The 25,963-nt window shown below is 39.7% G+C and overlaps 1 protein-coding gene across 1 annotated transcript in view; it reads left to right on the top strand.

Annotated features, from left to right (window-relative positions):
* Positions 1-25,963, top strand: part of LOC128685938 (uncharacterized) — a gene marked incomplete at its 5' end in the record, with an annotated part of 637,739 nt that overhangs the window by 277,254 nt on the left and 334,522 nt on the right. The window contains 2 exon segments of the mRNA XM_070083119.1: positions 12,847-13,043; positions 13,290-13,431. Of these exon segments, the coding sequence (XP_069939220.1) occupies positions 12,847-13,043; positions 13,290-13,431 (339 nt within the window).

Raw genomic sequence — 25,963 nt, 5'->3', positions numbered from 1 at the left:
TGGGTGAGGCAGTGGTATTTACTAACATATATATTATAAATAATAATAGTACATGTTAATATTAATAATGTTTATAATAATAATAATAATAATAATAATAATAATAATAAATGTTATTCATAATGTACTATTATTATTTATAACATATATGTTAGTAAATATCACTGCCTCTATCACTGCCTCACCCACTGCCTCTACCACTGCCTCAACCACTGCCTCATCCACTGTCTGAACAGCTGCCTCACCCACTGCCTCTACCACTGCCTCACCCACTGCCTCTACCACTGCCTCTACCACTGCCTCACCCACTGCCTCTACCACTGCCTCAACCACTCCAGTCACACTCAGTCTACAAGCACCAAATACAATGAATTATTGTGAAATGTTTGGAAGAGCACGGAGACTAATACTCACTCCAGCATAAACAAAGCCACACTGACGATGCGTCAACCACTTCCTCCACTGCTTCAGCCCTCGTATTTTTGTACAATTTCCTTCTTCAATTCTATCGTATTTATTATTATTATTATTATTATTATTATTATTATTATTATTATTATTATTAGCAGTAGCAGAAATGTTTGATTCTTTGCTGTGTTCAAGAGTAAACACATGATGTCACCTTCCAATACCTGTCCGAATAGCCATTCTAATATGCAGTCATGGATGGGTTTACATTATTTATACTGTAGTTTAGTAGCAAATAATGAACAAACAAAACACTCACCACACAGTGGTGGGAGGGCTGGCTGCCAGTTCCAGGGGTCGGAGGGAGGGTGGTAAACTTAAATATGATTTGGCGGCTGGGAATTTGGCGGTTGGGAATTCGCGAATGTGTGAAGCCTGCGAAAGTTGAAAACGCAAATGTTGAGGGAGACCTGTACAATGATGTGGTCACTAATATCAGTCAGACTCTGTAATGTTCTTGTCATGAAGAAAGTTTGCTAGTTCATTTTTATCTGTAATATAGTACACACGGCCTACATTTGTTTTTCTTACTAGAATTTGTCCATCACATACAAAGCACTGGTGAATTTTATCATTATTCTCACGCTTCAGTTTTCTCACTCTGTACAGGAGGTTCTGTCGTTTACTTGTGAGACACTCATTTATGTATATATCTTTTTTTTGCTTGAATAGATGAACTTATTAGGTCTTTTTTTCTTTCTTGTGTGTGAAATCTGAGCATAACACTTTTTCTCCCTTGGTTCCCTAGTAGCTGTGATTCTTTTATTTCCAACACTGGCACACTAACATGTAGGTGGTCTTGTATGATCTGAAGAGTTGTAGCTTTGCAATTGGTATGGTTTAATTCACTAGGAAAGAGTGGACTGTTAATCACTACTGCATTGGCTAGCTTATATTGCTCTGCCTTATCATCTTGGTAAGCAAAATAATTGTTCGATTGGGTATCCATATTTATTTTCCAGTTCTTGACGGCATCTTCAATCTTCATGTTTAGGGAAGTTATTTGATCTGTGTGACTGCTTGGAGGGTCTTGCCAAAATCAGCCATGCCAGTTGATTTTAGCTGTTGTTCAGTGCTGTCAATCTTATTCTCAAGGTGAAGTAACTTAGATTCATGGTTTGTTATTGTTGCGCAAAGGGCCATATTTTCAGTAAGAAGATTCAGGTTTTCCGCCGTTAGGGTGGTGATGCAATTCTTTAGAGTGTCAGGATCATTAGTCATACCTGGGAGTGTATCAGATGGGTTAATACTTAAATGGGTTTATACTTAATTCTAACTATAGATTCACTACAAATCTTAGGATTACAAGCATTGATCCTGATACCAACCTCTTACTTAACCCTTTCAGGGTCCGTCCCGTAGATCTACGGCTTTACGTTCAGGGTCCAAACCGTAGATCTACGTCATGAGCTCAGCTCACTCTGATAAACTGTGAGTGGTACATTTGGGCCTAGATATGACAGAATACATCTATGTAGTATGTGTGCACCACACAAAACAGATCCTGCAGCACACTGTGTATAATGAGAGAAAAAAACTGAAATCATGATTTTTCGATTAAAACAGCGACTTTGCAGTGTTTTTTGTATGTTTTTTATAGTTGTATTTGCGATTTCTTGGTCTCGTTTGATAGAATGGAAGATATATTACAGAAATAGAGATGATTTTGATTGGTTTTAGCACTGGAAATGGCTTGAAACTGAGCTCAAAGTAGCGGAAATGTTAAATTTTTCCCGATATTCAAGAGTAAACAAACGACCTCACACATCTAATACACGTCAGCTGGTGGGTCTAATATACATTCACAAATATGGTGATGATATTTATACAATTATTACAGTATTGCATAACAGTAAATCTTCTATTTTTTGGTGTGAATAAAAATTCATTATGTGAATAAAAAATCAAAATGGAATTTATTTGTAAAGCCTCAAAATGTAACTAATGAACAGAGGAAATGTTATTTTAGTTCCAGGAATACCTACATTGTTTATTCTGGAGCCTATTTTGAAATTGGAATATTTTGAACTTTGTGTTAAATTGGCCAAATTAACAATTTCCGATCACTTTATTTTGTAGTTGAAACAGTTGACTTGGCGATTTCTTGTGCTCAATCGATAGAATAGAAGTAATACTAGTGAAATAGCTAAGAATTTGGTTGATTGGAATAATGTAATTGGCCTAAAATGGGAGTCAAAGTCTGCAAAATCGCTGATTCGATAATATCGCTGACACATAAAAATTCGCGAGAGAATAATTTAGTCAATTTTCCACCAAATTTTGTACTTTTTGTTTTATTACCTTCAGAAAAAGATTCTCTACGATTTCATAAGAAAAAATAACAATTTTTTTTTTTTTAAATTCTTGGACACTGGTGCGTGACTTCAGATTTGGGCCTTGGACCCTGAAAGGGTTAATGATTGAAATGAATCAAACAGTTACTGTAATTACTACACAGCAGAACAATTAAAGGCACTCCTCAGAGCCAACAACAACATAACTGTCTTTAACTACAGTATCAGATCTTTAACCCTTTGAGGGTCGACAGGCCCTCTCCGAAACTCGTTCTCAGGGTCGGCCAAATTTCAAAAAAAAAAAAAATTATTTTTTCTTATGAAAAAATAGAGTATTTTTTTCTAAACATTATAGGCTAAACAAAAAAATTTTAACGTCAATACTTACCGAGATATGGAGGCGTGAAATTTTCCAAAATTGAACAACATATGGTAACATCGCCGACTGCCGTCACCCGGTATTTTTCTATTTAGTTTTTTATGTACTATTTTCAAATATTTTTCAACTTTATACCAAAGCGTTTCCTCTTGCTTGGTATGTACTGCTTGAAAGAGAGTCTTCCTTTGAACAGAATCAAAGACTCGTCAATTACAAGCTTCCTGAAGGGATAAAAATGCGTACTGAATTTCTGTTTCAGATACACAAACACTTTCCTAATCTTATATAACCTGTCAGTTCTGTCAGGTCTGGTTTTATCTGAGAAGTGAAGCATACGTAACATTAGCACAAATCGATTCACTGGCATTATATCACTGAAACCTGGTGTTGCAATCAGGCGGTCTGTTGACCAGTATGATTTCACTTTGTGCTTATACACATGTGGCATAAGCATTATTGTGGCAAAGAAAAGATACATCTCAGCCACAGTTGCCTCCTTCCACTGGTGTAGACGTGATTTTGGTGAAAGTAATGTGTTTGCCATGGTGTACTCGTAGTATGTGTTGCTTTCCATGACAATACTTTTCATCAGTGGTTCGTCAAAGAATAACTCGAAACATTCCAGTTCAGTGGCATTGTTCCCAAGTGCACAAGATGGCCGTATTCCACTTTGGCTGCCATCAAACTGGTGGGGATTTGGAACAAAATTGACAGCTTCCTGCCAGTCCCAGGTGCGGTCTGCTGGTGGGTACTGGACAATGACAGGTGGTTGTGGTTGTGGAGATTGTGGTGGTGGAGGTTGTGGTTGTGGAGGCTGTTGTGGTGGGTGAGTGGGGGATGGTGGCCTTTGTTCTAGATCAGCTGAGGCAGCGGCGTTAGTGGCAGCATGGCCCACTGCTGGTGCCTCACCGCCGGCACCACTACCACCACGCACATTTTCCATCCCAATTGCAACAGTATCTTCGTCATTTTCACTGTCTGTTCCTGTTGTACAGCCACGGGATGTACTCCGAGATACACTCCTTCCCCTTGGTATAACATATGGCACACTACCAGAGCGCATATATCGTCGTATATACTGACGCTTTACTGGGGAATATTGCACTTCACTATCACTACTGGAACTAGTTTGAAGAGCTTGTAGTTCATATTCACTATCACTATCATCACCCATGCTATCATCTGAGTCTGGGATTTGGGAAAATAGAAGTTTCCTCTTGGGTTCTGGAACAACTGAATGTGAACAAGAGGGCCCAGCACCAGAGGTGGAAGGCTGAGGGTCGTCTGGGTTTTCCTCACTATTACCGATATTATGGTCATTAGTTTTGGTCAAAACCTCACTAAAACCACGAAACTCATCTTCACTGGCACTTCCATCACTATTAGAACTGTCACTGGGGAACAAAAGTGTCCCAATTCGCCGAGGAGTGAGGACCTTCTTAACGCGAGGCATGGTGGACATTGTTTACTAAGAGGGCATTCCCACAATGCACCACTGGGTCCCAGATTTTTTTCTACCGCGCACACCGACCACGCAGACCCATTCTCTCACACCTAGGCCTACCAGCCTTTTCGCGCGAGATTTGAGGCCGCTAGAATTTATGCGTACTAGTACGTCAAAAACCCCTACGCGTAAGACGTACTAGTACGACCGAAACCCTCAAAGGGTTAAGCAAGCATTACGATGAACTCATAGCGTTACTAAATTCCTTGCATGCCAATATGTCCATCATTACACTAACTGAAACCTGGCTAAAGCCTGATACTACAGATGTCTATGCCATTCCTGGTTACACAGCCAAACACAACTGTAGGCCAGACCAACAAGGGGGTGGCACAGCTATATTCTACTCAGACCAGCTAGAATATATCACTAATACTTGCACAAGGGATGAACATCGGGAATATATAATAGCTAAATTCAAATCCAAATACCTACAAAAAACCTCTCACATTGATAGGCATCTACAGAGTTCGACAGTCAAACATTAGCCGATCTAGTCAAAACCTTGGAAGTACGATAACTGATGCACGCATGAACAAAGATCACTTACTACTCTCAGGTGACTTCAATATAAATCTCCTACAAGACCAGGACCCACACGTTACTGAATTCACAAACACAATGAGTAACTGCATGTTGCTACCAACAGTAACAAAACCTACAAGAGTTACAGAGACTAGTGTTTCCCTACTAGACCACATCTGGACCAACACCATATCCCCTTTAAAATCAGGCATAATCACAGATAATACCACAGACCACTACCCTACTTTCCTCATAACAACTCTTGGTAAATTACCCCAAGACACTACTAAAGTCACCTTCAGACTTCATGGTGAGGCAGCTATCAATAACTTCACAACAGCAGTAACAAACATTGACTGGCACACTGAGCTAGCTAGAAATCTATACAGATATTGACGAATGTATTAATAATTTTCTAAAAAATACTCAATACCTCTATAACAAGCACTGCCCTAAAAAAACTAAACAGATGACAGCTAAGAGACTGAACAGTCCCTGGCTAACACCCAGCATTCTCAAATCCATAAATACAAAACACCTATATGAAAAACAGTACAGAATGGGTCACGTAACCAGAGACCAAACAAAACGTTACTCGTCAATCCTAACCAGGCTGATAAGAAGGGCAAAAAAATTGTATTATGAGAACAGATTATCCAACTTACGAGGTGATATAAAAAAGACCTGGAAAACCCTATCAGAAATTCTAGGAACAAAAAAGATATCGCGAAATAGCAAAATTAAATTAGGAAAATCAGATGAACCCCAACTCCCACCAACAGAAACAGCAAACAGACTCAATGATTTCTTCTCCACTATAGGAAAAAACCTTGCCAATAAAATCCCAAGCTCAGATACCCCACCAAATGACTACCTCACTGGCAACTACCCGAACACACTGTTCCTAGCTCCGACTAACCCATACGAAGTCTCCCTTATTATCAACACACTAAAAAACAAGACAGGAGATTTAAATACCTTACCACCCATTATATACAAAAAAGTGTCACAAGTGCTATCACCAATCATTGCAACACTTTTTAACAAATCCATTGAATCCTCTACCTTCCCTACAGTTCTCAAAATAGCAAGGAGGAAACCAAACAGAGTTGAATAACTATAGGCCAATATCCAACTTACACCCTCACTCAAAAATCTTCGAAAAATTAATTCATAAACGAATCTACTCCTACCTCATCTCCCAAAACATACTCAACCCCTGCCAATTTGGATTCAGGCCTAATAAAAATACTAATGATGCTATTATACACATGCTAGAACATATACTGTATACACTGCAATAGAGAAAAAAGAAGTCCCACTGGGGATCTTCATTGACTTAAGTAAAGCTTTTGATACAGTTGTCCATGACTTGCTACACATAAAGTTGTCACACTATGGTATAAGAGGGCACTCCCTCAACTACCTCAAGTTATACCTCAGCAACAGAAGCCAATATGTGTACATAAATGGGGCAAACTCTTCCGCACAACCAATTACAGTTGGTGTCCCACAGGGAAGTGTCCTTGGCCCTCTTCTCTTTCTCCTATACATAAATGATCTACCAAATGCTTCGCAATTACTCAAACCCACACTATTTGCAGAAGACACTACATACGTCTTCTCTCACCCGAGCCCAGTCATGCTAGCCAATACTGTAAATACCTAATTACAGAAAATATCTACCTGGATGAGGACTAACAAACTTACACTAAACATTGACAAAACCTACTTCATTCAGTTTAGTAACAGAGCTACAGATGTCCCTCTTAACATAATGATAAACGGATCACCTATCACAAAGCTAACAGAGGGAAAATTCTTAGGAATCCACCTTAACAATAGACTCAAATTTCATACACATATACAACAAATTTCTAAGAAAATTTCCAAGACCGTAGGCATACTATCGAAGATACGGTACTATGTTCCACAGTCAGCCCTCCTGGCCCTCTATCACTCTCCTATTTACCCCTATCTCACCTATGGAATTTGTGCATGGGGCTCAACAACAATTAACCATCTCAGAGCACTAATTACCCAACAAAATTCAAATTCAAATTCAAACTTTATTCTCTATAAGTATTACAATGCTGAGTTTACAGAATTTCGTTATTGTGTGGTTTACATGTAGTAAAATAATAATTACAGAGTGTACCACTAGAACGCCTAGCATGGCTAGGCATTTCGGGCAGACTTATATTAAATCTTAGGTTTAAAATGTTACAAAATTATGAGATAAGTTGGTATTATGGCTAAGTGACTAAATACTAGTTGTGAGTTTAGCAATGTGAATGCTTTTGTTTTGGCACTATACATAGTTTCAGTATTGGAGTATCACAGGCCAACTTATGACTAGTTAAGATTCATTATTTTGAGATTGAGATTGATATTTCTGTTTATGGTCAAATGGGTGAGTGAATGTAAGTGTGAACCACCAGTTGGTATTCATATTATTAGTTGACAGGGTGTATCAGGGAGATAAGATGTTTTCTGATGGTAGTTTTGAAGGTGATGAATGTGTCTGCAGTTTTGGAATTTTCAGGTAGGGTGTTCCAGATTTTAGGGCCTTTGACATACATTGAATTTTTGTAAAGGTTTAGTCGGACACGGGGAATGTCATAGAGATGTTTGTGTCTGGTGTTGTGCCTCTGGGTTCTGTCACAACTATCAAGAAAGCATTTTAGGTCAAGGTTAATATTGGAATTTAAGGTCCTGTAGATGTAGATTGCACAGTAGTAAGTGTGGATGTACTGAACAGGGAGTAAGTTTAGATCTATGAAGAGTGGGGGGGGGGGGTGTTGCCAGGGATGGGATTTAGTGATTATTCTTACTATGGCTTTTTGTTGGGTTATTATTGGTTTTAGGTGTGTTGCTGCAGTTGAACCCCAAGCACAGATAGCATAGGTGAGGTATGGATATATAAGGAATGGTATAGTGTGAGAAGGGCAGTTTGCGGCACGTAGTATCGTATCTTGGAGAGGATCCCAACCGTTTTGGATACTTTTTTGGTTGTGTTGGATATGGGTGCTGAAGTTCAGGTTGTTGTCGAGGTATAGGCCTAAGAATTTGCCCTCATTATGCCTGGTAATTAGAGTGTTGTCGAACTTAATGTTAATTTGCGCATCTCCTGCTCTGCTACCAAACATAATGTAGTAGGTTTTGCCAACGTTAAGCGTAAGTTTATTGGCTGTCATCCAAGTCGATATTTTGATCAGCTCCTCATTAACAATGGTGTTGAGGGTTGCAAGATAAGGGTGAGAGATGACATAAGTCGTGTCGTCAGCAAAGAGAATGGGGTTCAGGTGTCGAGATACGTTTGGAAGATCATTGATGTATATGAGGAAGAGCAGGGGACCAAGGACACTACCCTGCGGAACTCCAGTATCAAGTGGCTGTGTTGTTGATGCTGTGTCTTTAATGGTGACATACTGATACCTATTAGTAAGGTAAGATTTGAAATATGCAAGCGCATGGCCTCTTATACCATAATGGTCAAGTTTGTGGAGTAGGATGCTGTGGTCTACTGTGTCAAAAGCTTTTCTTAGGTCAATAAAAATTCCTAGTGGATATTCCTTATTTTCCAATGCTGTGTAAAGCAGATCTAGCATTTTTATAATTGCATCGTTAGTGCTTTTATTTTTCCTGAATCCAAATTGGCAGGGGTTGAGTATGTTTTGTGACGTTATAAATGAATATAGTCTCCTGTGCACGAGTTTCTCAAAGATTTTGGATAGCAATGGTAAGTTTGATATTGGCCTATAGTTGTTTAAATCTGTAGGGTCACCACCTTTATGTATTGGTGTAACCCTTGCCATCTTGAGTAGTTTCGGGAAGGTGCTAGCTTCTAGTGACTTGTTAAAAAGCATTGAGATAGTATGCGAGAGGACATGGGCCACTCTCTTGTACAATAATGGTGGGACATGAGACAGATTCCCTGAGTTATTTTTAAGTGACTTTATAATCTCGGTGACTTCCATGGGCTCAGTTGGAGCAGTCAGAATGATAACAAATTCCCACTACAGGCAGCACACTCCACCAATATTCAAAATACTAAACCTACTCACCATACAAAACATCCATACTTACTACTGCACCTATTACGTACATAGAACACTTAACTCTGATATTAACCCTCCCCTCAAACATCTCCTTACCAACCTCAACAGAACACATGACCATAACACAAGGCACAGATCACTCTCTGATGTTCCTCGTGTCCATCTCACACTATGCAAAAACTCAATGCACATAAAAGGCCTTAAAATCTGGAATTCATTACCTGTAAATATAAAAGAAACACTACCTGTTTATAAATTCAAGTCTGTTAGGTAAGACACATATGCAACAGTTAGGTATCTTTATTTCGAAACGTTTCGCCTACACAGTAGGCTTCTTCAGTCGAGTACAGAAAAGTTGATAGAAGCAGAAGAGACTTGAAGACGATGTAATCAGTCCATCACCCTAAAAGATACCTAACTGTTGCATATGTGTCTTACCTAACAACCTGTCGGTATTTTATACCATTTTAATGTTCAAATTCAAGTCTCTTCTCAAAGATCACTTACTCACCCAAAAGCAAATAAATACTGAATAACTGAACCTTATAAATTGTATATCTTAAATGTTTCTCATAATTATATCACATAAATGATAAACCTAAGACCCAATCTAACTTTGTTATTTTGTAAATACACTACCTAACAGAATACTCCATTCTACTGAATGTACAGTGATGCATGCAACCATATGACCTGTCTTTGTAATACTCATTTGTGCTTTATTGTTATCTGTTTACAGTAATGTTTTATCACTGATTACATCATTGCTTAGTTAATCTTAAGTTAATTTTAAGCCTGCCCGTAATGCTATGCATACAAGTGGCTTTGGCATGCTGCTCTTACCTGTATTTTTTTGTACCTCTGTATGTATGTTCAAATTATTAAATAAATAAATAAATAAATAAATAAATCCTATGAAGGTAGTAGATGTAGAGAGGGAGTCAGTCACGGTTGGTGTTGTTGCAGTCAAGTCGCCTTGGTTGGTGAGTGAGGGGGAGTCGACCATGTTTGTTGTTGGTGATGCATTGCTCTGGGTGGTGAGGGGGTGGATGGAGCACCGGTGTCCTGCTGGGTCGTCTTATGGAATAGTCGGTTTCTAGGTGCTGCCTTGCTGTTCTTAGTGGTTTCTTCTATGAGTTGGTCTCATAGTAGTACAGGAGTTGCTGTGGTTAGGTGAAGAAACTGAAGTAGTTAAGAGCTTGGAGTAGGTAGTCATCTGGCAGCGGGGCTGTGCTTGGAGTTTGAGGGGCAGTCTTCGCTTCAGTCGGTAGTTTCTCGGTTTTTAGGTATCACTGTCGTTTATCTTGGGTCATGCTGGGTTCTATGTGCGTTAGTGCAGTTTTGATTGCAATTAGGCCATCATAGAAGTGCTACACTTTATCACTGGCTGGTGCTATAGCCTTTGTCGACTTGTGCTGCTTTAGTATCGTACATATCGTAGAATCACTAAAGAAGGCATATTCTCCCCTCTCTCTTCCTCCTCCACCTTGGTACTGTGCTACAAGTTCTTTGTTGAATTCTATAGTTTTCTCACCTTCTTTACCAAAGGGCTGGCACTAGTACAATATTTTACGATGTTGTCATGTGTTTTATGAATGTTTATGGTTCAATAGGTTAACCCTTTGACTGTTGTAAGCCCCTTTCTGAAACTGTCATTCTATGTCACAAAAGTTTTGGGGAAAAAAAAATTATTTTTTCATTTGAAATGATAGAGAATCTTTTCCCAATAGTAATGACACCAAAAGTACGAAATTTGGTCAGAAACTCACAGAATTACACTCCCGTGAAGTTAGCAGTCTCGGCGACATATGCGCATCAGCAATTTTGCCGACTTAGAGCCCTGTTTTTGGCCAATTCTGTTGTTCCAGTTGACCAAACTCATAGCTATTTCTTTAGAACTCCACTTTTTCTATCAGATGAGTACAAGAAACCGCCCATTTACCGATTTGAATTACCCAATAAAGTGGTCAGAAATTGCAATTTGGCCAATTTCACACAAATTAAAAAAGATGCCAATTTCAAAATAGGGTCCAGAATAAACAATGTAGACATTTTTGGCACTAAAATAACATATCTACTGTTCATTAGTCATGTCTCTAGGCCCCTCTTATATTACTATTGCTTTCTATTTTGATTTTTTATTCATACAAAAAAAATACAAAATTTACTGTTATGTAGACTACTGCATTATTGTAAAAATGGTATAAATAATATCAGTGCACTAGTGAAAGAATATTAGACTCCCCAGTTGATGTGTATTGGATGTGTGGTGTGATTTGCTTACTCTTGAACCATACCCCATACTCTTGAACATTGGTAAAAATCGAACATTTCCGCTACTTCAAGGTCGTTTTCATCATGAAAGTAATGAAAATCACCTTTGTTTCTGTAATATGTTTTACATTTTATCACCTGAGACCATGAAACGAGAATACAGTGATAAATACTGTATGAAAATACACCTCGAATTCGGCGTTTTAATCCAAAAAAACAAACGGAGTTTTTTTCTCATTATGCACTGCATGCTCTTGGATTTTTTTATGTGGTGCACACTGACCACACAGACCCATTCTCTCACATGTGGGCCTACCAGCTTTCTCCTGCTTGATTTGAGACCGCTAGAATTTACTCGTTTAAATACGTCAGAAACAGTGGCGAGTAAGATGTATATACATGACGTAAACAGTCAAAGGGTTATGGAAGCAGTATTGTTAGGCTAAGTAAATGATATTATTATATTTCCCTACAATATATTTGTGTACCAAACATTTGTGATTTTTCAACATTTGCGAGGTTCGTGATCCCCTAATCCTCGCAAATGTGGAGGGTGACCTGTATCTCCTCCGCTCCAGTGAGTGAATATTCAAGGCTTCAAGGCGTTTCTAGTAATTTAAGTGCTTTACAGGCTCATTGTGTGCCTTAAATGATCTCTGTATTTGTTCTAGCTTAGATATTTCTTTGTCTTATTATGTTCTTTTAAAATAAGGTTAGCTGACATAATTTTCCCAAATCTTTTACATGTTCCTTTCGTTGTATTTGGTGACCCTCTTGAGTTATGTATACTGTGTTCCTTTTGAGTTCTTCATTCTTTCCATACCTAAGCAGCTGGAACTTATCACCATTGAACATCATATTGTTCTCCACTGCCCACTGGAAAACTCTGCTTATGTCGTCCTATAATTTTTCAGTGTCTTCTACCATAGTGACTTTCATGCTTATTTTAGTGTCATCTGCAAATGATGATGCAAAATTGTGATGGGTGTTTTTATCTATGTCTGCTATGAGGATGAGAAACAGCAGAGGTGCCAAGACAGTGCCTTGGGGCACTGAGCTTTTTACCTAGCTGATGCTGGACTTTGCTCTGTTTTCTACTACTTTCTGTGTGTTATATTTCCAAAAATTCATCTGCCCACCTTCTCCATAATGCCTTGGCCTTCATTTTGTGCTCTTTGACTTCAGGATCGCATTTCTTAAATGCCTTTGAAAATCTGTGTAAATCACATACACATTTTGGTCATCCTCCAGTGCCTCCATAATTCTGTCATAGTGGTTTAGCAGCTGTTTAATTTTATCATGTAGCACAAAATGCAATTTACTAATGATCTTAATTTTCAGCATATGGTAAGGCTTACTGGAATGAAGAAAATCTCCTAACAATGCTAAATACTGTTAAAGAATATCGGCTTCTCTGTCATGATAGTGCAGAGCTGGAGAGGGTACTCAGTAGTGATGAGTTGTGGAATGAAGTAGCATCAAGACAAAATGCCAGTCACAAACTTCATCCAAGTAAATGTCTTCAACACTTTTCCTTGGTAAATACAAAAGTAATTTTGTTACTCATTAGTGAAAACGATGTTTTTTTTTTTTATATTAAGGCTTCTCCTTTATATTATATTAACTATTTGGCTCCACAGTTGGAAATTATATTTTTTCTAACTTTATACAATGAACAGAAAATGTTGCTGTATTTGTGATGTACATATTAATAAATTATTCTATGATATTTTATTGATAGTGATATGGAAAAAAATTGTCTTTTATTATATGGTATATTGCAGTTATGTCAACAGTACAAAAGTGTGCTGACTTACAATTTTCAAATATCGAAAGAAGTAGCTGGCAGGTCTATGGGTTTTCAAGACATTATAGAAAACATTTTGATGCCCTTCACCTGCCATGATGCCGATTTTGACATTAGGGGTGAGTATTCTTTTTTTTTTTTACAAATTCTTAACGATTATGTTGGTATGCCTTCCATTCGTTCATCTATTTCAGCTACCCTACAAAGAGATCAGACTTAAGTAATTTGGCCAGTTTCACACAAAATTAAAAAAGTACCAATTTAAAAATCATCTTTCAACAAACCAGCTATATCCCACCAAAGCAGGGTGGCTCAAAAAGAAAATACAAAAGTTTCTCTTTTTAACTTTCGTAATGTATACAGGAAAAGGGGTTACCAGCCCCTTCCTCCTGGCATTTTAGTCGCCTCTTACGACACACATGGCTTATGGAGGAAGAATTCTATTTCACTTCTCCATGGAGATTTAGGGAAATAAACAAGAACAAGAACATGTAGTAGATTGGTAGACAGCAACCACCCAGGGAGGTACTACCGTCCTGCTAAGTGACTGTAAAACGAAAGCCTGTAATTCTTTTACATGATGGTAGGATTGCTGGTGTCTTTTGTCTGTCTCATAAATATGCAAGATTACAGGTATGTCTTGCTACTTCTACTTACACTTACGTCACACTACACATACATGTACATGTTTATTTATACACACTCATCTGAGTTTTCTTTGATTTTATCATAAGAACATAAGAACATAAGAAAGGAGGAACACTGCAGGAGGCCTGCTGGCCCATACTAGGCAGGTCCTTTACAATTCATCCCACTAACAAAACATTTGCCCAACCCAATTTTCAGTGCCACCCAAGAAATAAGCTCTGATGTGAAAGTCCCACTCAAATCCAACCCCTCCCACTCATGTACTTATCCAACCTAGATTTGAAACTACCCAAAGTCCCAGCCTCAATAACCCAACTAGGTAGACTGTTCCACTCATCAACTACCCTATTTCCAAACCAATACTTTCCTATGTCCTTTCTAAATCTAAACTTATCTAATTTAAATCCATTATTGCGCGTTCTCTCTTGGAGAGACATCCTGAAGACCTTATTAATATCCCCTTTATTAATACCTATCTTCCACTTATACACTTCGATCAGGTCTCCCCTCATTCTTCGTCTAACAAGTGAATGTAACTTAAGAGTCTTCAATCTTTCTTCATAAGGAAGATTTCTGATGCTATGTATTAATTTAGTCATCCTACGCTGAATGTTTTCTAACAAATTTATGTCCATTTTGTAATACGGAGACCAGAACTGAGCTGCATAATCAAGGTGAGGCCTTACTAATGATGTATAAAGCTGCAGTATGACCTCTGGACTTCTGTTGCTTACACTTCTTGATATAAATCCCAGTAATCTATTTGCCTTATTACGTACGCTTAGGCATTGCTGTCTTGGTTTAAGGTTGCTGCTCACCATAACCCCCAAGTCCTTTTCGCAATCTGTATGGCTAAGTTCTACATCATTTAATTTATAAGTACTAGGGTTATGGGCACTCCCAAGCTTCAGAACCTTGCATTTATCTACATTGAACTGCATCTGCCACTTTTCTGACCAAGAATAGAGTTTGTTTAAATCCTCCTGAAGTTCCCTAACATCTACGTTTGAATCAATTATCCTACCTATCTTTGTGTCATCGGCGAATTTGCTCATATCACTAGTAATTCCCTAATCAAGATCATTGATATATATTATAAACAACAACGGGCCCAAGACTGATCCCTGTGGAACGCCACTTGTTACAGATCCCCACTCGGATTTAACCCCATTTATGGACACTCTCTGCTTCCTGTCAGTGAGCCATGACTCGATCCACGAGAGCACTTTTCCCCCAATGCCATGAGCTGCCACTTTCTTTAACAGTCTATGGTGCGGAACTCTATCAAAAGCCTTACTAAAATCTAAGTAAATAATATCAAATTCTTTATTGTGGTCAACAGCCTCAAAAGCTTTACTGAAGAAAGTTAATAAATTAGTTAGACAAGACCGGCCTCTTGTGAATCCATGCTGAGTATCATTAATCAAGCTATGCTTATCGAGATGGCTTCTTATAATCTCAGCTATAATTGACTCTAGTAATTTGCCTACAATTGAGGTCAGGCTTATTGGGCGGTAATTTGACGGTAACGACTTGTCCCCTGTTTTAAAAATAGGAGTTACATTAGCCATCTTCCACATATCAGACACTACACCTGTTTGAAGAGATAAATTAAAAATATTAGTTAATGGTTCACAGAGTTCCATTTTGCATTCCTTAAGAACCCTTGAAAAAACCTCATCAGGACCCGGCGACTTATTTTGCTTCAGTCTGTCTATCTGCCTCACAACCATCTCACTAGTGACTGTGATGTTACATAATTTATTTTCTTCTAGCCCACTGTAAAAATTAATTACTGGAATATTGTTAGTGTCTTCCTGTGTAAAAACTGAGAGAAAATAATTATTTAAAATCAAGCACATTTCATTCTCATTGTCAGTAAGGTGCCCATAGTTATTTTTAAGGGGACCTATCTTATCTCTAACTTTTGTTCTATAGACCTGGAAAAAACTTTTTGGGTTAGTTTTAGAATCCCTAGCAACTTTAATTTCATAGTCCCTTTTAGCTTTTCTTATCCCCTTTTTAATGTCCCTCTTAATGTCAATATACTGATTCATAAGATGACCCTCACCTCTTTTGATACGCCTATAAATTCCTTTCTTATGCCCTAGTAGATATTTTAGCCTATTATTCATCCATTTTGGGTCATTTCTATTTGATCTAATTTCTTTATATGGGATAAACGCTCTTTGAGCAGCATGTATAGTGTTCAGAAAACTGTCATATTGATAGCTCTCTTCGTTACCCCAGTCAACAGATGATAAGTGTTCTCTAAGCCCATCGTAATCTGCTAAGCGAAAATCTGGGACTGTTACTGAGTTATCGCTACTATCGTACTTCCATTCAATGCTAAATGTAATTGATTTGTGGTCGCTAGCACCCAGTTCCTCTGAAATTTCTAAATTATTAACAAGGGATTCATTGTTTGCCATAACTAAGTCAAGCAGGTTATTTCCCCTAGTAGGTTCTGTCACAAACTGCTTCAAAAAACAATCCTGAAATACTTCTAAGAAGTCGTACGATTCTAAATTCCCAGTCAAGAAATTCCAATCAACATGACTAAAGTTAAAGTCTCCTAGAATTACAGTGGACCCCCGGTTAACGATTTTAATCCGTGCAAGAGGGGTAATTGTTATGCGAAATAATCGTTATGTGAATGAATTTTCCCCATAAGAAATAATGGAAATAAAATTAATCCGTGCAAGACACCCAAAAGTATGAAAAAAAAAATTTTTTACCACATGAAATATTAATTTTAATACACACAAACTGAAAAAGGCATGCACACTTACATGACACTTACTTTTATTGAAGATCTGGTGATGATTGATGGGATGGGAGGAGGGGAGAGCATTATCTTCTTACTGTTTAGAAGGGGAATCCCCTTCCATTACGACTTGAGGTAGCAAGTCCTTTTCCGGGGTTACTTCCCTTCTTCTTTTAATGCCACTAGGACCAGCTTGAGAGTCACTGGACCTCTGTCGCACAACAAATCTGTCCATAGAGCTCTGTACCTCCCGTTCCTTTACGATTTGTCTAAAATGGGCCACAACATTGTCATTGAAATAGTCACCAGCACGGCTTGCAACAGCTGTGTCAGGGTGATTTTCATCTATAAAGGTTTGCAGTTCAACCCACTGTGCACACATTTCCTTAATCTTTGAAGTAGGCACAATGGATTCCACAACTGGCATAGGCTTCTCAGGGTTAGCCCCAAACCCTTCAAAATCTTTCTTAATTTCCATACTAATTCTCACCCTTTTTACCACAGGGTTGGCACTAGAAGCTTTCTTGGGGCCCATGGTCACTTATTTTCCAGAAACAGCACCGAAAACACTGTAATAATACGAAATATTCCGAGTGTATGCTTGGATGTTACCGCGGAGGCTGGCTGGTAAACAATGGGACGGGCGGCACATGTGAGGGCACATTGGACGCGTCTCGGACGAAAATCGGTGAGCGGGTTTTTAATCGGTATGCGCGGCAAAAATTTTGCGATAAAAGTAAGCGGTATGCGGAAAAATCGCTATGTGATGCCATCGTTATGCGGGGGTCCACTGTACTACATTATCGTGCCTTGTGGCCTTAACAATTTCCTCCCATAGTAGTTTCCCTTGGTCCCTATCTAAGTTAGGGGGACGGTATATCACTCCTAAAATCAGTTTTTCATGCCCCTCTGAAAATTCTATCCAAACAGACTCTGTATGTGTTACTTCAGACTTAATACCCGTTTTTATGCAACAGTTCAAGCGATCTCGGACATACAATGCCACCCCACCCCCCCTCCCAATACTTCTATCTTCTTGGAACAATTTAAAACCCTGAATATGACATTCCGCAGGCATGTCCCGACTTTTTGAATTAAACCACGTCTCAGTTAAGGCAAATACATCAATGTTACCTACACTAGCAACTAATCTCAACTCGTCCATCTTATTCCTAGCACTACGGCAATTAGCATAATAAACATTGAAAGACTCTCCTTTCTCTTTACCCTTCCTGCTCATTTCTATTTTTCTACTAAACCTATTACTGTCCTTATCACCCAAGGTCCCTGGCTTTTCAATATCTATCTCGTTCTTATTATTACTAGTTCCCCTAGAACTCGTAATATTACTACACTGGGACTTCACTGTTTTCCTGCCAAAACCCATACCACTAACTATTCCTAGTTTAAAGTCCTAACTGCTCCCTCCACTGCAGTTGCCAGTGCTCCCACCCCACACCTAGATAAGTGAACCCCATCCCTAGCATACATGTCATTTCTGCCATAGAAGAGGTCCCAGTTGTCAATGAATGTTACCGCATTTTCCTTACAGTATTTGTCCAGCCAGCAATTGACACCAATTGCCCTGGACAACCATTCACTTCCAACTCCCTTCCTTGGCAAAATACCACATATGAGAGGGTTCCCACCCTTACTTCTAATTATTTCTATTGCTGACCTATACCTGCTAATCAGGTCCTCACTCCTACGTCTGCCAACATCGTTGCCTCCAGCACTGAGACAGATAATAGGATTGCTCCCATTACCTCTCATGATGTCATCCAGACGGCTAACAATATCCTCCATCCCAGCCCCAGGAAAGCAAACTCTCTGTCTCCTACTCCTGTCCTTCAAGCAGAACGCCCTATCCATATACCTAACTTGGCTATCCCCAACAACAACAATATTCTTACCTTCCTTAATGTCTTTCGTCGTGTCGTTCCCAGTAGTCAACTCACATTCTTCGGGTAGCACTGAGAATGTATTGGATGTTTCCACAACAGTTTCCACGGCAGTCTCTTTCTTCTTCATCGTTTCTACCTTTCCATTCGTCTTCTTGATCGTCAACTTCTTTCCCTGCTGTCCAGCCACTGACCAGTTTCCCTTCTTGACCTGAGGACTCAAAACAGGAGGACTACTACGAATCTTCTTGTTTTCCTCGGTCAATCGCCGAATTTCCAAATTCGCCAACCTCAATTCTTCCTTAAGCTGTTGGTAAAGTTGCTCGATGGAGGGCATCTTGCTTCAATTCTAGAGAGCGCGCAAACAGGTCTTCACAGAGCCAAGTACACGTCAACACTGCGCAAATGCCAACTCAATCAGGAGCTACTGCGCAGCACATCCGCACGGCCCAATAGCGATGCTTTTACTTTTATATCCATGGGGAAGTGGAATAAGAATCTTACCTCCGTAAGCCATGTGTGTTGTAAAAGTCGACTAAAATGCCAGGAACAATGGGCTAGTAACCCCTTTTCCTGTACAGATTACTATAAAGAAGAAGAAAATTGTCAAAGTGGGATGTCTGAATGTGCGTCGATGTTGTGCGAATGATAAGAAAGAGATGATTGTGGATGTTACGAGTGAGAAGAAGCTGGATGTCTTGGCTTAAAGTGAAACAAAGCTGAAGCAGGTGGGAGAGTTTCAGTGGAGAGAAGTAAATGGGATTAGGTCAGGGGTTTCAAATAGAATTAGAGCTAAAGAAGGAGTAGCAATAATGTTGAAGGATAAGCAATGGCAGGAAAAGGGAGTATAAATGTACTAATTCAAGGATTATGTGCAGTAAAATAAAGGTTGGATGTGAAAAGTGAGTTATAGTAAGCGTATATGCACCTGGAGAGGAGAGAAGTGTAGAGGAGAGAGAGAGATTTTAGGAAATGTTGAGTGAATGCGTGGGGAGTTTTGAACCAAGTGTGAGAGTACTTGTGGTTGGGGATTTCAATGCTAAAGTGGGTAAAAATGTTGTGGAGGGAGTAGTAGGTAAATTTGGAATGCCAGGGGTAAATGAAAATGGAGAGCCTTTAATTGAGCAATGTGAAGAAAGAGGTTTGGTAATAAGTAATACGTATTTTATAAAAAAGAGGATAAATAAATATACAAGGTATGATATAGCATGTAATGAAAGTAGTTTGTTAGATTATGTATTGGTGGATAAAAGGTTGATGGGTAGGCTCCAGGATGTACATATTTATAGAGGGGCAACTGACATATCGGATCATTATTTAGTTGTAGCTACAGTTAGAGTAAAAGGTAGATGGGACAAGAGGAAATGGGCAACAACAAGTAAGAGAGAGGTGAAAGTGTATAAACTAAGGGAGGAGGAAGTTCGGGTGAGATATAAGCAACTATTTGCAGTAAGGTGGGCTAGTGCAAGTATGAGTAGTTGGGGGGTTGAAGAGGGTTGGAATAGTTTTAAAAATGCAGTATTAGAATGTGGGGCAGAAGTTTGTGGTTATAGGAGGGTGAGTGCAGAGGAAAGAGGAGTGATTCGTGGAATGATGAAGTAAAGGGTGTGATAAAAGAGAAAAAGTTTGCTTATGAGAGGTTTTTACAAAGCAGAAGTGTTATAAGAAGAGCAGAGTATATGGAGTGTAAAAGAAAGGTGAAGAGACTGGTGAGAGAGTGCGAAAGGAGAGCAGATGATAGAGTGGGAGAGGCACAGTCAAGAAATTTTAATGAAAATAAGAAAAAATTTAGAAGTGAGTTAAGCAAGCATGGAAAGCCTAGGGAACGAATGGATTTGTCAGTTAAAAACAGAGTAGGGGAGTTAGTAGATGGGGAGATGGAGGCATTGGGTAGATGGCAGAAATATTTTGAGGAGCTTTTAAATGTCGATGAAGAAAGGCAGGCGGCAATTTCATGCATTAGCCAGGTATGTATACCATCTTTTAGGAGTGAAGAAGAGCAGGATGTGAGTGTACGAGAGGTGCGTGAGGCATTACGTAGAATGAAAGGGGGTAAAGCACTTGGAACTGATGGGATCATGACAGAAATGTTAAAAGCAGGAGGGGATATAGTGTTGGAGTGGTTGGTATTTTTGTTTAATAAATGTACGAAAGAGGGGAAGGTACCTAGGGATTGGCAGAGAGTATGTATAGTTCCTTTATATAAAGGGAAGGGGGACAGAAGAGATTGTAAAAATTATAGAGGAATTTGTTTACTGAATATACCAGGAAAAGTGTACGGTAGGGTTATTATTGAAAGAATTAGAGGTAAGACAGAACGTATAATTGCGGTTGAACAAGGAGGTTTTAGAGTGGGTAGGGGATGTGTAGATCAAGTGTTTACATTGAAGCATATATGTGAACAGTATTTAAGTAAAGGCAGGGAAGTTTTCGTTGCATTTATGGATTTAGAAAAGGCATATGATAGAGTGTTTAGGGGAGGAATGTGGCAGGTGTTGCAAGTAAATGGAATAGGTAGTAAGTTACTAAATTCTGTAAAGAGTTTTTATGAGGATAGTGAGGCTCAGGTTAGGGTGCGTAGAAGAGAGGGAGACTACTTCCCGGTAAAACTAGGTTTTAGACGGGTATGTGTAATGTCACCAGGGTTGTTTAATATATTTATAGATGGAGTTGTAAAGGAAGTAAATGCTAGGGTGTTCAGGAGAGGGGTGGGATTAAATTATGGGGAATCGAATACAAAATGAGAATTGACACAGTTACTTTTTGTTGATGATATTGTGCTTATGGGAGCTCCTAAAGAAAAATTGCAAAGGTAAGTGGACGAGTTTGGGAGAGTGTGTACAGTTATAAAGTTGAAAGTGAACATAGAAAAGAGGAAGGTGATGAGGGTATCAAATGATTTAGATAAAGAAAAATTGGATATCAAATTGGAGAGGAGTATGAAAGTTTTCAGATATTTAGGAGTTGACGTGTCAACGGATGAGGTTAATCATAGAATTGATGAAGGAAAAAAGGTGAGTGGTGCGTTGAGGTATATGTGGAGGCAAAAAACTTTATATTTGGAGGCAAAGAAGGGAATGTATGAAAGTACAGTGGACCCTCACCTAACGATGGCATCGCATATCGTTAAATCCGCCTAGTGATACATTTTAACGCAAAAATTTTGCCTCACCTAGCGCTAAAAAACTTGCTCAACGCGATTTGTCCGAGACGCATCCACGTGCAGCCTGAGCCAGCCTCACTTGTTCCGTGGGTGGCAGTGTTTACAAGCCAGCCTCCGCGGTCACATCCAAGCATACAATCAGAACATTTCACATTATCACATCGTTTTTAGTGATTTCACCTGCAAAATAAGTGACCATGGGCCCCAAGAAAGCTTCTAGTGCCAACCTTGTGGTAAAAAGGGTGGGAAATACTATCGTACCACAGTTAGCTGCTGCTGCACCACTGTCAGCCGTTGCTGGACCAGTCAGCTGTTGCTGCACCACAGCTGCTGCTGCACCACAGTCAGCTGCTGCTGCACCTCAGTCAGCTGTTGCTGCACTACAGTCAGCTGCTGCTGCACCATTGTCAGCTGTTGCTGCACCACCATCAGCTGTATTACTCGAAGATGCGGAGAGTGTGTTGTTGGTATGGCTTAACATGAAACAATTACCGAGAAACGATTAACCCCAGAGGGTTAGCCACCCAGGATAACCCAAGAAAGTCAGTGCATCATCGAGGACTGTCTAACTTATTTCCATTGGGGTCCTTAATCTTGTCCCCCAGGATGCAACCCACAACAGTTTAACACCCAGGTGAACAGGAGAAAATGCCTTGAACTAGTGCTCATATTGGTGAGGTTAGTGGGGAGGATGTGGAAGAGTTGGTGGAGGAGGACAATGAAGAACTAACCACTGATGAGCTGCTAGATCATCTTCAACAGCAAGAGGCTACACCTAAGGAAACTGCTCCGGAGGAGGGGAGAGAGAAATTGAAGAAGTTGCCTACTTCAAAGATTAAGGAAATGTGTGCAATGTGGCTTAAAATGCAAACCTTTTTTGATGAAAATCACCCTGACACAGCTATTGCAAGCCGTGCTAGTGACTATTACACTGACAATGTTGTGAAACACTTTAGGAAAGTCATAAAGGAACGAGAGATACAGGCTTCTATGGACAGATATGTTGTGCGACATAGGTCCAGTGACTCTGAAGCTGGTCCTGGTGGCATTAAAAGAAGAAGGGAAGTAACCCCGGAAAAGGACTTGGTACCTCAAGTCCTAATGGGAGGGGATTCCCCTTCTAAACACTAAGACCATCCACACTCTCCCCTCCTCCCATCCCATCAATCATCACCAGATCTTCAATAAAGGTAAGTGTCATGTATTGTACATCTCTTCTTCAGTTTGTGTGTATTAACCCTTTGACTGTCGAAGGGCCCAATCCTGAAGTGTCTCCTGGTGTCGCAAAATATTCGAAAAAAAAAAATTATTTTTTCTTATGAAAATGTTAAGATTATTTTTCTGATTGTTTTAGTCCCCCCAAAAAATTTTTTCCATCAGTACTTACCGAGATATAGAGGCATGAAGTTTGCAGAAAATGAGCTGCGTATGGCAACAGCGGCGACTGCCGCTCACCCGGTAAACTTTAGTTTACTTGTATTTGAAGGTTTGTTGTTTTTTTCACTATTTTATTTTTTCACATAACTTATGTGGCCTGTGAGACCAAAGTATGGTGCAATGTACATATATACACTCGTTGTATACAACACAATAAGCACACAAACATAATTATCAATATATTGTTTACAAAACTTGTTTACAAAAACAAACAATACAAAAAATTGTTTATTACTATTGTTCTATAATATATATACCAATATACAGTCACTGAACATACTCCTAGAAGTTCTGCAGCTTGTGGAACTCTGTGAAACATGGTGTCATACACAGTGGTGTTTTACACTCTCACACATAAAACATGGTGTCATACACAGTGGTGTTTTACACACATAAAACATGGTGTCATACACAGTGGTGTTTTACACTCTCACACATAAAACATGGTGTCATACACAGTGGTGTTTTACACTCCTCACACATAAAACATGGTGTCATACACAGTGGTGTTTTATACTCCTCAAACATAAAACATGGTGTCATACACAATGGTGTTTTACACTCTCACACATAAAATCAGTGTGTGTGCATTTTTGTTGAATTTTTTTTTTTATGTGCAAAGACAAAATACAGTGGAACCCCGGTTAACGATTTTAATCCGTGCAAGAGGGGTAATTGTTATGCGAAATAATCGTTATGTGAATGAATTTTCCCCATAAGAAATAATGGAAATAAAATTAATCCGTGCAAGACACCCAAAAGTATGAACAAAAAATTTTTTTACCACATGAAATGTTAATTTTAATACACACAAACTGAAAAAGGCATGCACATTTACATGACACTTACTTTTATTGAAGATCTGGTGATGATTGATGGGATGGGAGGAGGGGAGAGCATTATCTTCTTACTGTTTAGAAGGGGAATCCCCTTCCATTAGGACTTGAGGTAGCAAGTCCTTTTCCGGGGTTACTTCCCTTCTTCTTTTAATGCCACTAGGACCAGCTTGAGAGTCACTGGACCTCTGTCGCACAACAAATCTGTCCATAGAGCTCTGTACCTCCCGTTCCTTTACGATTTGTCTAAAATGGGCCACAACATTGTCATTGAAATAGTCACCAGCACGGCTTGCAACAGCTGTGTCAGGGTGATTTTCATCCATAAAGGTTTGCAGTTCAACCCACTGTGCACACATTTCCTTAATCTTTGAAGTAGGCACAATGGATTCCACAACTGGCATAGGCTTCTCAGGGTTAGCCCCAAACCCTTCAAAATCTTTCTTAATTTCCATACTAATTCTCACCCTTTTTACCACAGGGTTGGCACTAGAAGCTTTCTTGGGGCCCATGGTCACTTATTTTCCAGAAACAGCACCGAAAACACTGTAATAATACGAAATATTCCGAGTGTATGCTTGGATGTTACCACGGAGGCTGGCTGGTAAACAATGGCACGGGCGGCACATGTGAGGCTGGCTGAGGGCGCACATTGGACGCGTCTCGGACGAAAATCGGTGAGCGGGTTTTTAATCGGTATGCGCGGCAAAAATTTTGCGATTAAAGTAAGCGGTATGCGAAATAATCGCTATGTGATGCCATCGTTATGCGGGGGTCCACTGTACCTCGTCTGAGCAGTTTTCTTCAAAGTATTAGCAGGCAGTTGTGTTATGTAGTTATCCTAGGTAAATGGTCGTGTGTCATCATTCCTTCCTTCCTAATTTCCTTCATTCCTTTCCTACCTGGAGGCTACCTGGAGGGCATTCCACCTCTCTTCCTACATTCCTTCATCTGTCCTTCATTACTTTTTTCCTTCCTTTCATCTAGTCCTTCCTTCATTCCTGCCTTCCCTTCTTGCTTCTGGTTTCTATAATATATATACACATATATAGTCACTAGATACTTTCATAAAACTGCTATTATCACCCTTCAGCAAGCTTGTTTTGTGTGCGAGTGTGTGGCTTATAATTGTTTTGAGTCAGGAGTCGGCAGCTGTCAAAATGACATATTGTCTCATTAGTCACTCCCCCTACCGCCTGTCAAAACAATGGGGTCGGATGCCGCTTCCCCTTCCATTCTATCTAATTATCTTTCTCCCTCATTCTATCTCTTTCAATCTGTCTCTCTTTCTCCCTCTCTGTCTATCTCTGTCTCACAGGTACACATAAATACAACTATATATAGTGTAAATTACCTAGGATAACCCAAAAAATCCAGACAAAGTGCTATACTCTGCTTGAAGATGTGAGTAAACGTGATGATGACACAGTCTTGTGGCTCTCTCTGAGACAGAGCTAGATGGATAGACAGGGAGTTTGGCAGACAGACAAATAGACAGACAGACAAATGTTTTTGTTGTTCGTTGTCTCCTCCTTCTCCTCCTCCTTCTCCTCCTCCTTCTCCTCCTCCCTCCTCCTCTCCTACTCCTTCTCCTTCTCCTCCTCCTTCTCCTCCTCCTTCTTCTCCTCCTCCTCCTTCTCCTCCTCCTTCTCCTCCTCCTCCTCCTTCTCCTCCTCCTTCTCCTCCTCCTCCTCCTCCTCCTCCTCCTTCTCCTCCTCCTTCTCCTCCTCCTCCTTCTCCTCCTCCTCCTCCTTCTACTCCTCCTCCTCTGCCTCCTCCTCCTCTCCTCCTCCTTCTCCTCCTCTTCCACCTCCTCCTCCTCCTACTCCTTCTCCTCCTCCTCCTCCTCCTCCTCCTCCTTCTCTCCTCCTCCTCCTCCTTCTCCTCCTCCTCCTCTCC

Source organism: Cherax quadricarinatus, chromosome 9 (genome assembly GCF_038502225.1).
Source record: "Cherax quadricarinatus isolate ZL_2023a chromosome 9, ASM3850222v1, whole genome shotgun sequence".
Lineage (NCBI taxonomy): Eukaryota > Metazoa > Arthropoda > Malacostraca > Decapoda > Parastacidae > Cherax > Cherax quadricarinatus.
This window is presented reverse-complemented; position numbering and strand designations above follow the sequence as displayed.